Genomic DNA, 14,875 nt, shown 5'->3' with positions numbered 1-14,875 from the left:
TTTATTTGGATAAACTTTTAAAATTTTAAATGAAAGAAAATTGTGCATTTGATTGTAAGAAGGATGATGAACATGTCTGCAACTGACTGGTCTGACTGAAGGAAAAAATGGGAAGTAGAGATTTATGGAAAACACATAGGATAGGATAATATAGGATTACTATAAATAAGCAGTGACATGTTTCCATAAAACAAGTGTATAAAAAATTACACATACATTACACATTGAAAGTTTAGCATTTATATTAAAATGACAGATCTTACTCTGAAACTCCTACAAATCCACAAAGTTACAAAGCATTCTTTTGCATCAACCTATAGTTCAATCTATAGTGCATGTAGCAATCAGGCAGCACAGGGCTGTGATCTTATTCTGCTGCTATAACTACATTCTGAGAAGTCACTAAAATCACAGAATCAATTTTCGAGAAATTTAGTGGTGAAATCTGAGTGGAAGGATGACCACAGACTTCACTGAATTGTGTTGTAATTTTTGTAATTTTGGAAACACCCTGTTACATGACTATACTCACTGTATTAATGTATGTGTGATTGTGTATGCATGGATGTATGTGAGTATGTCAGTCAGAGTATATATGCATATGAGTATGTGAGAGTCTGTATGTATGTGTGTATTATAGTGGAGGAGGTGTTTGATTATGTATGTGTGTGAGTTCATGTACATGTCAGTGTGTGTGCATAGACGTGTTGCATGAGACGTGTGGGTGTGTGTGTATGTGTATGTGAGACAGGAGGAAATATGGACATTTGTACATGTGGCACATATGTGGTTGTTTGTATATATATATATTACATTAATAGTATCTAAGCATGTGTACATGGGTTACAATGGAGGAGATGTAGGGGATTGTGTGTGTGTGTGTGTGTGTGTTTGTGTAATTGTGTGATACAGGACTCTACTCCAGCTGGCAGAGGGAGACTGTTGACTCGTAAACCCAAAACCTAGGATAGAGGGGTTGAGTGAAGGTGGTGTGGAATCTGTGCAGGAGGGTCAGTGTGTCAAAGGAGACGCTGTAGAAGGACAGAGTGCCAGCCGGCCAGTCCAGATACACTCCTATTCTGCGGGAGGTGGAGGGGGGCACAGGTATGTATGTTCGCTTATTATTGTGCCAGGCAGAGTAACGCCCATGAGCATAGTACAGACTCCAAGAGTTCATATTCAGTCCAAACCTACAGTCAGGACCCAGTCCTTTCCTGCTGATTCCTTTATATGTCACTGCTATATCAACCCCCCCACTGCCACTCCACTGAGCCTCCCAGTAACAACGAGTCCCAGACAGACCCTCTCTGCACAGCACCTGGGGCCAGGAGTCAAATTTCTCTGGGTTATCAGGAAATAGCTGCTCCTCCTTCCCCCAAATCATTGTCCTGTCCCCCTCAGACAGACATAGACATCTATGTGCTGTGTTTGGGTCCAGTGTGAGCTGACAAACATCTGCAGAAATTAATAAAGTTAATTATTACTAGTATTCGCAGTAACAATGAGCATGTGTTACTTTGTGTGATATACATGTCTGCAAGTTTACATGTCTACATGTGCTTCTGTTTGTAAAGATTAGCTGTAAACAAGCACACTTGTAAAACTGATATTATGAAACACAGGGACACCCACGCATACACACACACACACACAGCGACTAAACAGAAGAGGAGAGGTAGACAAAAATAGTGGTGAGAAATGAATGAAGACAGAGGAGAGGAAACTGAAGAACATCTTTGCTCCTGTCTGTACTCCATCTTTCTCTCCCCTCTCCATTGCTGACATGTCTTCATCTGTGTAAATGAAGCGTATTCATTACAGGGGCACTTACATTTACATAGTCCTGGTTTGTTCCTGCTCTCTCCTCCATGGTCCACACTGTAGGAACAGCAAAAGAATAGACAGTGACTAAGTGACATACAGCAATTTAAGAAGTGCAGTGTGGAAACTCTGAGTCCTGTGACAATGGAACAGCTCTACACACTGTTACACCTCTCTGTACCTACAGCAGTGTCTGCAGTTGACAGCTAGGGTCCTCCAGTACAGCAGAGAACGCTCTCACTCCTGAGTCCCCTGGGTGATTGTAGCTCAGATCCAGCTCTCTCAAGTGTGAGGGATTTGAACATATAGCTGAAGCCAGAGAAGCACAGCCTCTCTCTGTGACTTGACAGCCTGACAGCCTGCAGAGAGAAGGCGACAAGAGCTCTTCACTCTCTCAACTCTGAAAAAACTGCTAATCAGACACATAATCAATAGAACGTTCCTCACCCCAGTCTCTGCAGTTTACAGTGTGTGTCCTCCAGTCCAGCAGAGAGCGCTCTCACTCCTGAATCTTGTAGATTGTTGTCTCTGAGCTCCAGATCTCTCAGCTCTGAATGGGGTGAACATAGGACTGAGGCCAGATCATCACAGCAGCCCTCTGTAAGTTTACACTCCCTCAAACTGTGGAGAGAGGAAGACAAGATCTTTGCTCATTGTATTAACACATACACACAAGAACAACAAAATAATGGATTATTTCAATTTTGCATAACTGACAACACACCATTAGTTCTAATTTGCAGTGAGTTCTATAAGACCTGCTATATCACTTCTAGACACCACCAACGTACAGAAAACCCAGTTACTAGTTTAGAGCCTCACTACACTTACAGGAAATGCAAAAAAAGCGGTGGTAGGTGGCTCCGCAAGATGACTTTGTAAAAAGTGTGGTCTGGAAACAATTTTCCTTCTGAGAAGTTAACGGTTATATCACAAGTAGCAATGACAAGTATGCAAGTGTGAACTCACCTACCACACTGAAATGAGCAACACAAATATTCAGTTGAAACAACATCACCTGGAGGAATACAAAAATTAAGGGCAGAGATTCCAGTGCCATCTGGCACAAAACAGCCAGGATTGACATTGTGTTTCTCTCAGATAATTGCTACTCCCTTGTCCAGCCCAAGCAGAGTACTTACAAGTGCTTACAACAAAAGTAGCCAAATTCATCTGTAAATACAGGTGATAGATCACCATTGACAAAATGATCCCAGCCAATCATAAATAAAAAACATGGTTAAAAACCAACACCATTTAGGAAAGTGTGCAGAAACACTACAGGATAAGGACATTCCATTGCCTAAGGATGCCTGAACTTCCTCAGCCACTGGTACCAAGTACTATATTGTACTTCTATTACAGCACACTACATTTCACTGTTACCTTACATTACATTACACTGTTGCCTTAGGCTCACTCTCAGGGAGTCTCCTGAGCTTACTCCTGGTAACAATGTAAAGCTGCTTTGTGACAACTTGTGTTGCAAAAAGCTCTATACAAAGAGATAAATTGAACTGAATTTCTGATTCATGAGGACTTGAGAATTTGAACTGAGAATTGAAGTTTTCAGGGGAAGCTACACTGCAGACAGTATAGCAGAATGTATTTTGGGCACACCATCTGATGTCACTATTCAGTTAAAGGTGTTATTACAGATAATGCATTAAACTGGGTAAACACTGTAGAAATCTTAACCTTAACATTGTAAATATACTGTCCTTGCCTTACACCATTAAACTTGCTGTATGAAAACAACACTAGGCAGGCTCCAACAAGCAACTATACTCTTCAGCAAATCCATAGATAGATCCCTTTGGAGGATAAACAAGAATTACTTGGCCTGAAAATAGAGAAATTGATCAACACTGCAATAGCAGATGTGGTCTCTGCATATGGAACATTCATCTCCAAACAGCTCAATGGTGGAGGCTTGTGACTGAGTGCAAGTTGAGTGTACAATTGACTAGTGTACAACTGATGGTTCCAAAACTGGGTTGTATAAAAGGGGAAATGGCATTTTAAAAATATTGTATATAAATCCAACCATAAAAGGCTAATGTAACTCCTCAATAGAGAATACTTTAGATAAATGAACAGGTAGGTGGGTCTGCCCTTGTCAATTACAGGGAGAGTAAATCTGGACCAAGTGGTTATTATTTTTAAACTCATGTATATACTATCAATGACATATAGACCTATAGGCATATAGACATATAGGTCATTATATATCTGTACAGAGATATTTCTACATTTGTTTGGGCTAGCAGAAAAGTTAAAATATAGCTATATAAACTTCTACTGCCCCTGAATGCCAGGGTGTATCCTGACCAGACATTGAATATTGCATGTTGCCTACACAGACTAGAATTATTTACAAATGGGTTCATATCAGAGACTCCCATATTGATGAATATCAAACCTGAAATATGTGCCTCAATCCTACTCCCTAATTGTTGTTTTAAAATTTATAGACATTCCAGGTTCAATCAGAGAGAATCTTTTGATTATTAAAACCCTAGGTTGCAGTGTTATTTGCACATTTAGATGCCATGTGGCATTTTGGGAAAACCTGGAATTAAAACTAAGTCTTCAGCAAAAGTAATTTATCAGACAGGAAGTTAAAGGACATAAAAGAATCTTGACCTGAAAAGTTTTGATTAGATGCTACAGAGTACAATCCCAAGAGGTAACTTAGAACTGAGACACTGCTGGACTTCTAAAACCCAGCACATGACAATGACCCTGTTACAAAATTAGCTCTATAGGAGCCCCATTTCACCTTGGAGATGCAATAAATTTGTAGGTGGAGTATCTCCCACTCCTTGGAGTATCTCTTGAATGTAATGCTCAGGTTAGATAATTTATACACTGAATTCTTGTATGTATACACTATATACATTCTATGAAAATGTCCTATTGTGTCAATGTTTTTGGAGAGGACTTGTAAAGAAATCTCAAAAACACTAAGCCTGAATATGTAAAAGTGCCCTTTGATTTATTTATTGGGAGCTATAACAAAAGAATTCACTCATCACCGGCAGATGATACAAAATCTGTTTTTGCAAGATAGGAAATGTATTATGGTAAAGCGGACAGGAGCAGGCCCACCCACTATATACTGTAACAGTGGAGAAGTCAGGCTATTTATATGGTACCCTTGAAACAATACAGTAAAGATGTTGTATGATGAGTGGTTAAAGGAAAAATGCACTGCTCTGTAAGTAAGTACACAGTTAAGGGGCTGTGAGGATTTATTCAACATACACAAATCCCTCTGCAGAGGGGTGGCACCAGAGTATCCATCCATCCATTCTGACTGAGCACTTGACAGCCCGTTGGCACCAATAAGCAAACACTGTATATATTTTCCAGAAAACAAATATTGCGGTTGAGAACCAGTCACCTGGCAACCCATGACTCATCTGGATGTTATCTTGCTGGGAGAGATTGCAGTCAAAGGGATGTGGACAAAGAGGAAAGGCTGAGAGAGAGAGTAGTGCACTGATGTTAACACACAAATTTCCACTCTGTACTTACAGAAGTGTCTCCAGCTTACAGCTGGGGTCCTCCAGTCCAGCAGAGAGTGCTATCACTCCTGCATCCCCTGGCTGATTGTAGCTCAGATCCAGCTCTCTCAATTGTGATGGGTTTGAACAAAGAATTGAAGCCAGGGAAGCACAGCCTCTCTCTGTGACTCGACAGCCTGACAGCCTACAGAGAGAAAGAAACCAGAGCTCGTTACTCTCCTAGTCCTGGACAAACAGCAAGGTTCAGACGCATGGCATTCTGTTATAGACCTTATAGCAGCTGAATATAAAATAACAAATGGGCCGTGTAATTAGTGTTTATCATTATGAATTACAGGCATCATTCTGAATGTATTCAATCAATATGTCTAAAACACTACATACAGTTTGTTGTTTGTTTGTTGGGATGTTACTCACACTGCAGAAATTCTACTGAAACCAGATACTTTGGCTGAGAACATGTCACCTGGCAATCCTGATTCATGTTCGTGGTTTATCTTCTCTTATTAAGCGTGTCTTCAACCACACAATTAGTAATTTACTCAACAACAATAAGCTAATACAGAATATTCCCCAAATCAAAAAAGTTACCTGATCTTTTAGCCCAATCAATGAATGGTAAGTTTGTAACTAAAAAGTACATCACTAAAAGTGATGTATCACACAGCAGTACTCACCTCAGTCTCTGTAGTTTACAGTTTGGACTCTTCAGTCCAACACAGAGCTGCTCCACTCCTGAATCTCCCAGGTTATTGTAGCTGAGGTCTAACTCTATCAGGTGTGAGGGGACTGACTGGAGAGCAGAAGCTACAGTGTCACCTGACTCCTCTGTGAGATTACAGCTGTCCAGTCTGCAGAGAAGAGTTCAATGTGATTTGATAAAAAAAAAGCCATATTTGAAATGTAATACTGATGCCAAGAGTGATGATAACATCTTACATCTAATAATTGCCAGATCAATCAAGTAGCATTTTGCAAACAGATCTCTGCAGCACCCCCTATGGTCACTGTGACTGTTTCATGAACACCATACCTACCTCACAAGTTCACTTCCAGAATGAACCGTGGTCTGGGTTTGTACCCCTTCCTCTATGTCTACTACAAGCATTCCAGCATTGCCACATTCAATATTTGACATTTCAAACATCCCAGTTTCACTGTAAACCCTATCAATCATACTGAACCACTTCAGAGACATACAGAGGTGATAGTATAAATAATGCGTGTTTTAGGGTAACAGGCAGCTTTATTGTGAAGTGACTCTCAATATTCAACACAGTTAAAATGTTAGCTCAGATGTAATGTACCAATAAAGAGAATTAGGCTGGCTGTTTACTTCAAAGAGATGATTTTACATCAATCCGCTTGCTCGTATATGACCTCCCATTAAGTATCTAACAGACACAATGTACAGACTAGATACAACATACATTTAGGAAAGACAATGAAAAATTCACTCTCTGTTCCCTGTCACTTATATGGCAAGTACTGTTCCCTAAAGCACTGTTGGCTATGGCTTTGTCTCAAACTGAATGCTAAGCTCTGGAAGGCATATGGGTACCAAACATACCTCTTCAAACAAACTTAAAGATCAGACCCATGTTATCCATGACAACCAGGCTTTGCAACAAAGCATCCTTTCACATTAATGTTCTCTTTAGCATGATTGTTGTCAAAATTAAAAGAGAAAAATGTTTTGAGGTTGAGTTTAATGTATGTATTTGTGTATACAATAGAGCACAAACCGCCATATAGCAAATATATATGCACAAAGCACACCAGATGTAAGTACAATTCCTATCATTTCACATCCAAAAAAGGAATCATTTTGCTGTCAGGAGACAAGAGTGCACATCTGGTGATCTGGTTCAGTGGGTCAGTGTCATGGAGCTGTCTCTTTCTGTCTTACGTGATTGAGATGACAAGTATGTCAAGCAGGTGGGAAGTCAGTGAAAGAGAGTCAGGATATAGAAAGGATTACAGTACAGTTTTCACAGCAAGTAGCAAATGATGAACGAGGATTGCCATGTGGGACTTATCTCAATATTTCACTATACAAACTGATATGACAAAAACAGGTTGTCAACCATTCTGATGGGACATTTTACATCCATTTGACAGCTAGAACCAGACACAGACTCCAATAGAAGATTTTTAAGACTGTAGTCTTTTAAAATTAAAATTTGAGAGTTGCAGATGTGACATCAACGGTCCTTGAACACTTTGCTAGTATAAAGCATCCATATAACATTTCAATGCACTAGCTAAATATGGTTACTGTGTTTTATTGTATGTGGTGCTAGTAAACATGGGAGATTCTCAAAAGGACAGGTGTTATGCCCACTTCCTAGCGAGTGGGTCATCATGGTAAATCATTTTCTCTCCTGAGGTTTCTTTAGTTTGTTATAGTAGTTATTACTGTAGTTAGTCTACGCTATGGCACTCATTTAGTGACACGGCAGCTTTGCACCTGGAATGGTGATTTTGGAAGGGCAATTGGGATGATGCCCTCAGTCCTGATTTGGGTGCTGGTCAGAAATAGGGAGGGCATTTCTTTTTTTGAATGCCAGAGTGGTGGGAAAAGGGTGGTGGGCATGTGTGTGAGAGACACACCTGAGACTGGCTTGCCAGAGAAGCAGATACCCCACCATTCTGACCTAGCCAGTTTTGTTTTCCTTTCCCTATGGGACACACCGTGTTTTAAGAAAATGCTTTTACAAAAAAAAAATCTGAATGAGTAATGAGAGGACGCTGGAGCTCTTCACCGGTAGAGCGGCAGCTTGAGTTGGTCTGGTGACCGGTTCGGCGACCTGGCTGAGGTGAGTCCCAGTTTTCATTTCCAGCTTCACCATTCCAGGTCAGCCACATTTTGGTACAAGCGAGAGTCTATCCCCTAGACAGCGAGGAAGCCATAACAATGGGTTCCTCGCTGTCTAGGGGATAGACTCTCGCTTCACTACTAGGGTGGTGCAAATTTTAGAAACCAGGTTCAAGAATTCAAGTTACACTTGCTCTCAATGTAGCCACAATCTATTCTCTTCTACCTTGAGGCTGGCTCAGCAAATCTGATCATGATCAGATTTAAATGTGTCTTTTGAGCATTTACACCCGTCCATCAAGATGTGATTTTATCCAGCATCCAATCAGGGAGGTCTAGACTTTGGGACCAGACAACTCCTCTCTCATGTTACATCATCACTTGTAAGTCAGTTTGGATAAATGCGTCTGCCAAATGAATAAATGTAAATGTAAATGTAAACGTATATTCATAATGGAACCTGGGAGAGAATGGAGTGAGTGCATTGACAATTGTCATTTTGTTCAGCTGATCTAGTAGTGATGAATTTGGATGAAATGTCTTTTTTGTATGTAGGGCTGTCTTCTTTCTTAAGTATTAATCTGGCATTTTGTCATTACCTAGATACCTATCCCCATTCACAAATGGCACCTCAGAAGTTAACTGAGGACAATGTAAGGCACATGTGCACACACACAATGTTACAGTTTAAGTTGTTTAAAAACTCTATTTTTAAAGTATTTTTAAAAGAAAACTGTTGTTATGCAGTTAGAAGAATCCTGCACTAGTATTGGCTTGATGACCTTTCTGTGGTGTCCATCGGAATTAAAAAGATCATATTAACAGAGCCACATCAGGTGGATTTTCTATTAAAAATATGTCAAGTCTGTGTCTTTTTTAGTAGCAACCAGCTACTCAGGATTTCAGTTTGAGTCTGGCAAGTTAATGCCAAATCCAAAAATGTCTGTCTTAAGCAGGGACAGAGATCTGCACACCTGGCAACCTTAAGGCTGATAGGGAAGTGCTATTATTCTGCATTGTTGTGATAGAGAAGTAAGAGGGATTTGAACTAATGTGGAGAGAAGGAAGGCTGGGGTAGAGAGGAATAAAGTGACAGAAGGATACATTACAATGCACTACTCACTCCAGTCTCTGTAATTTACAGTTTGGACTCTTCAGTCCAGCACAGAGCTGCTTCACTCCGGAATCTCCCAGGTTATTGTAGCTGAGGTGCAGCTCTATCAGGTGTGAGGCAACTGACTGGAGAGCCGAAGCCACAGTATCACATGACTCCTGTGTGAGATTACAGTTGTCTAGTCTGCAGAGAAGTGATAAGAGGCATATAATATAGTACAGAAACATATAATATCTGAAATGTCACGGTGATGGTGTTCTGTGATAAAATGATAGTGATGATTTAAAGGTCTACAGAGCAGAGGAAGATGTATGTCCTATACTCTTCAACTGCAGCACTTTGGGCCTGAAAATCAGACATTATACTGGTCTAAAATCTGACAGTTGTAAGGTTGTATTTTTTCTTTCCCACCACATATCAAAAAATTACCAATAAAATCATCTCTGCAGCATCACCTATGATCACTATGAATGTGTTATGAAGGCTATGCCTGGCCGGCTAGTTGACGTCCTGAACGAATCATTGCCTGGGTTTGTACCCTACCTCTACTTGTACTAAAAAGGTTCCAGCTTTGCTACATTTACTAAGGGTTAGGAATATATGATTTTAATGCTGGTTTGACAAAAAAAGTTTTCTGAAAATACAGTGTCAGGTTTAAATAGCATAATAAAATTAAAAAACAATGTTCTTAAAACATTTTCCTGAAGGTATTATAGCACTTCTGTTGATGATACCCTTCAAAACTTTTAAATATGGTAGTATGGGAGCATTGTCATCATAAATAAGTCATTATGGAAAAAAAAGTGTCCATCATATGCATAAATAATGGAACAAAACTTACATGACTTTCCTGCAGTTCTTGACTACTGGTAATAGTCTCTGATGGCCTCGCCATGTGGTATTGTACCTCTTCAGATCAAACTCACACAGGACCTCCTCTGACATCAGTAACACAAAGGCCAGAGCTGAACATTGGTGTGGTTCCAGCTCTTTATCTGTAAGTGTTCTTGATTGCAGTAAAGCCTGGATTTCCTCCACCAGCGAGTTGTCTTTCAGTTCACTCAGGCAGTGGAACAGATTGATAGTCCTCTCTGCTGAAGGTTCTTTTCTGATCTTCTCCTTGATGTACTTTACTGTTTCATTAATGCTCTGTGATTTTCTTCCTGTCTGTGTCAGAAGACTTTGGAGAAGGAGCTGATTGGAGTCCAGTGACAGACCGAGAAGGAATCGAAGGAAGAGATCCAAATGTCCATTCTTGCTCTGTAAAGCCTGATCCACTGCACTCCTGTGTAAATCAAACAGCTGCATTCTCTCGCTCTGAGGTTTTGATTCATCTGGTCTGAGAAGATTTTTGTTCTTGTTTACAAAAGAAAGAAGCACAAACAAGGCAGCCAGATACTCCTGAATGCTCAGATGCACAAAGCAGTAGACTTTCTCCTGATACAACCTACACTCCTCTTTGAAGATTTCTGTGCACACGCCAGAGTACACTGAAGCCTCACTGACATCAATATCACAATCTCTCAAGTCTTCTTCATAGAATATCATATTTCCCTTTTCAAGCTGTTGAAAAGCCAGTTGCCCCAGTTTCAGGATGATTTCTGTATCTGACACTGACAGTTTCTTTGAGTGTGTCCCCTTGGTACCATGATACTTTACATTCTTCACATTAGTCTGAATGAGCATGAGGTGTGTGTACATTCCAGTCAGAGTTTTGGGAATTTCTCCACTGTCAGATCCATATAATGCTGTCTCCAGGACAGTAGCAGAAATCCAACAGAAGACTGGAATGTGACACATGATGTAGAGACTCCTGGATGACTTAATGTGTGAGATAATTCTGCTGGCCAGGTTCTGATCATTGATTCTCTTCCTGAAGAACTGGATGGAATCACATTCCCCTTAATGAGGTTTGTCAGCAGCACTTCTACTGATGTTGATTTTGTAACATTACACCAGATCTCATTGTTCTCAAAATCTAGAGGAAGACGACACTCATCCAGACCATCAAAGATGAACAAAACTTTGACTTCCTCCCTCACTTGTCTACTTTGTACTACACTTCTAATCTCTTCCAGTTCTGGAAAGTAGTCCTGAAGAAGTTGTATTAGGCTAAATTCACTCCCCTTCTTTAAATTCAAATCTCGAAAAGGAAGAAGGAAGATGAAGCTAATGTCCTGATTGGTTTTTCCTTCTGCCCAGTCGAGAATGAATTTCTGCACACAAACAGTTTTTCCAATGCCAGCTATTCCCTTTGTCAGCACAGTTCTGATAGACTCTGTTTGACCAGGTAAAGGTTTAAAGATGTCATTGCAGCAGATTGCAGTCTCCTCTGTGATTTGTATCTTTGATACTGTCTCAATCTGTCTCACCTCATGTTCATTATTGATCCCCCCATTTCCCCCCTCTGTGATGTAGAGCTCTGTGTAGATTTTACTGAGACTGGATCGTTGGCCCTGCCTTGCTAAACCTTCAAATATGCATTCATACTTCCTCTTCAGGTCAGTTTTCAGTGTCTGTTGATCTCTTATTATGCAGTCATCTAAGGAGAGGAAAAATGAGATATAACGATGCTTGAATTAGATTATAATCTTTGAAATGATTATAATGTGTGGACCAAGAAATTCTGCTGCAGGTTTAACATAAATAATTTAAATGATACTAAATATAAACTTGTGTTTTCTCTGCCACACAGACAAATGCACACAATACACAGATATGGACACAGATACTCATGTTGGTTTTGGGAAACATATTCTGTAGGTAAAAAGGCAGAATGGACAAGAGAGTAAAATACAATGAAATAAAATGGTAAGGATTATATAAGAAACAGCAGAATCTGAGTTCAGCTACTTTGAAGAGAATAATGTAAATACAAAAAGAACTATGTACTACATTCTTCAGCAGGTTTGTGACCCATTCAGAACCTGTACTCTATTGCTTGTATGATCCTCACATGCACTTTTGCTCAATCACGAAAGATTCAGGAATTTCTGAATCTTGTTTTATTTACAATGCAAAGGCACATTATGTGATGTATATTATTACAAATGTCGGTATTTCTTGATTTTATATCCTGTAGATAGGCCTCTGTATTGGGTGTACTGCGTTGTATCTTATACTAGATGTTACGTGGGTCAGCCAGCGAGTGAGTTTCTAACCGGAGTTCTCACTGCTCACTACCAACCCCTTACGGCCAGCGTCACCACCAGTTGAGCTAATGGCAATTCGCCCCTAGCCTATTGGCAGCAATGCTTGTTAACTTGGTCTCGGGGAGTGATGTAAACGCTGCAACCGCTCGGCTACCTGCTATGCGCTACCCCAAGGCTTTACACAGGCCTCACACAAGCTACTCACTTCAGCTCAGCCACACATCCCTTTGACATCCTAATTAACTGTTTAACTGAAATGACTCCAGAGAGAACAGAGATGAAGAATTGACCCACACCCACACCACACTGCATGCCCCCATCCACTCCCCTGGACTGAACACCCCAAAAAATTCAGATGCACATTAAGAAATGTGTCATTTTGTTTACAATTGCTACTTGCACACTTCTGCCTACCACTTTGACCATTTATTGTCTTTTTATTTTGTGTATTTATTGTCTTGTTGTATTTATTGTAGCTATTATCTTGTTATTTATTGATTTTATGCTTTGCACCTTATGTTGTCTTTCACTGTCTGAATGTAGCACCATGGTCCCTAGAGAAACGTTATTTCAACCCTACTGTATACTTGTGTATGGTGTATGGAAAAGCTCTCTTGACTTGAGATGAGAATTACATTGTTTCCCACAAACTACTTCATTATTTAGCAAGAGGCCACCCTGCTAGAAATGAGCATCTTTCAATATAAAAATAAAATGTAATGTATAGTAGTGGCATAAACATACAACTCATGTAATGGCTGTTATTTTACCTGTTATGCATTTACTGTACTTACTAGCTACGATCTCTCAAGGGTTCATCCAGAGCTCTAGTAATCTGGTGTGTGAGTGATTCATTGTAGTTATTTAGACTACGGTGTGTGACTAAATGTCTTGATTTAGGCTCTAGTATGTGAGTGACTCATGTCAGTGACTTAGACTCTGGTGAGTAAATAATTATTTGTGGAATTTGGCTGCCAGCTTACCGTTCTGTTTGTTTCCAGGTGTCCTGGTTTTTGGAGCTGACACTGTGTGGGAGACTAGAGAGAACCGATGGATCACGGAGAGAAGACAAATAAATTTAGGTTATGATTTAGAAAATGGCCAAACATCAGAAAAAAGAAAAAGAAAAAAAAAAAACTGAATTAAAAACTGCCACCCTACACCATAAATATTTATTATTAATAATATTTATTATTAAATATGAAATCCAACCCTTTAGGCTGAGGTAGCCATAGAAGGGAAATATAATGTAAATTAATTAGGGCTGTCAATGTTAGCGCAAGTGATTTCAAATGAATTTTTGTTTTTTCATTTTTTTATTTCAGGGAAAATTATTTATTTTTGTTCATGCAAATTAGTTATTTTTAACCAGCAGCAATTGGTTTCTGGTCGTTCAGCATAGTGAAGGGTTTTGGAATATTCTTCAGATTACTTTGTTTTCACAACAGAATGAAATTAATGCCAAAAGTCGAGCTAACAGACTATCAGTCGTGTGCATCACGTGTATCCAAAAATTTATCCTGCTCACGTTCAAGACTCCGCGTTTGCGCTGTTTGCATTCTGCTACCACTTCATTCTCTACTGTCACTTTGCACCTTAACTGCTCTCGGCCAAATTTTCTTTGCATGTTTGGATATTTAGTGGTGTTAGAGAATTAAATTTTATCACCTTCTCGCCAACTGATGCCATTACTTTGGTTGATTAACTAACCTGAAATTGCAAGATTATCGCGAATAGGTTTTTAATCATTTAACATCCCTAAAATTAACTATTTTTTCTGATATGTAGTGTTTAACATCAAAGAATGGGCTTAGAGTTCATTTTAAAAATGTGTAGTGGGCACACACTTTATAAAGTTTTGTGTCTCCCAGGTAAAGTGAGACATACCTTCAACACATTCAGTATTTACACTAGCTCAGATGTCTGTTGCATAAACAAGTATGCTAGTTCCTGTCCTATTTTTTTTAACCATCTCCATATTAATCCCTAAAATCCACAGTTTGAAAATAACTGGCCTGCACTGTATGCCTCTCTTATCATCTCTAAGTCCAACATTGTGTTTATTAAGTATTTAAATATCATTACTTCTTCACATTGTGTTTCTTATTTGTCTATGTGTCTTTGCAGTAAATAATATAATCATAATATAGAAATTCAAGAACATTTTGCCTATCTCACTTTTTTCTTGGTCTTCCTCCAGTCTCTGAATGAGATCATTTCGTGGAATTTTTTTCAGGAACTCCAGTGTGATTTTGAGGGACATCTCTTCACCATAGGAATCCAACATGATGATAACAATGTCAGTCACATCCTTTCCCTCCAGCTGACACCTTGGAATGGGTTTATATCCTTCCATTACATTTCCATTCAAATAAAGTTTGAACTTTTTGAGGTCTTTCTGTTCCAGTTCCTCCAGAGTCTCCAAGAGCAGGTAAGCCAT

The 14,875-nt window shown here is 39.5% G+C and overlaps 1 protein-coding gene across 1 annotated transcript; it reads right to left on the bottom strand.

Moving 5' to 3' along the window:
* Window positions 1-916: 916 nt before the first annotated feature.
* LOC118778883 (NACHT, LRR and PYD domains-containing protein 3-like) lies at window positions 917-14,875 on the bottom strand. The gene is given in 10 exon segments (XM_036530670.1): window positions 917-1,455; window positions 1,832-1,878; window positions 2,007-2,180; window positions 2,269-2,442; window positions 5,362-5,535; window positions 6,029-6,202; window positions 9,293-9,466; window positions 10,125-11,166; window positions 11,169-11,825; window positions 14,614-14,875. Coding segments are annotated over 10 exon segments (3,417 nt in total).

Source organism: Megalops cyprinoides, chromosome 6, assembly GCF_013368585.1.
Source record: "Megalops cyprinoides isolate fMegCyp1 chromosome 6, fMegCyp1.pri, whole genome shotgun sequence".
Taxonomy (NCBI): domain Eukaryota; kingdom Metazoa; phylum Chordata; class Actinopteri; order Elopiformes; family Megalopidae; genus Megalops; species Megalops cyprinoides.
The sequence above is the reverse complement of the archived record's forward strand: the minus strand, read 5'-3'. Positions and strand labels throughout refer to the sequence as shown.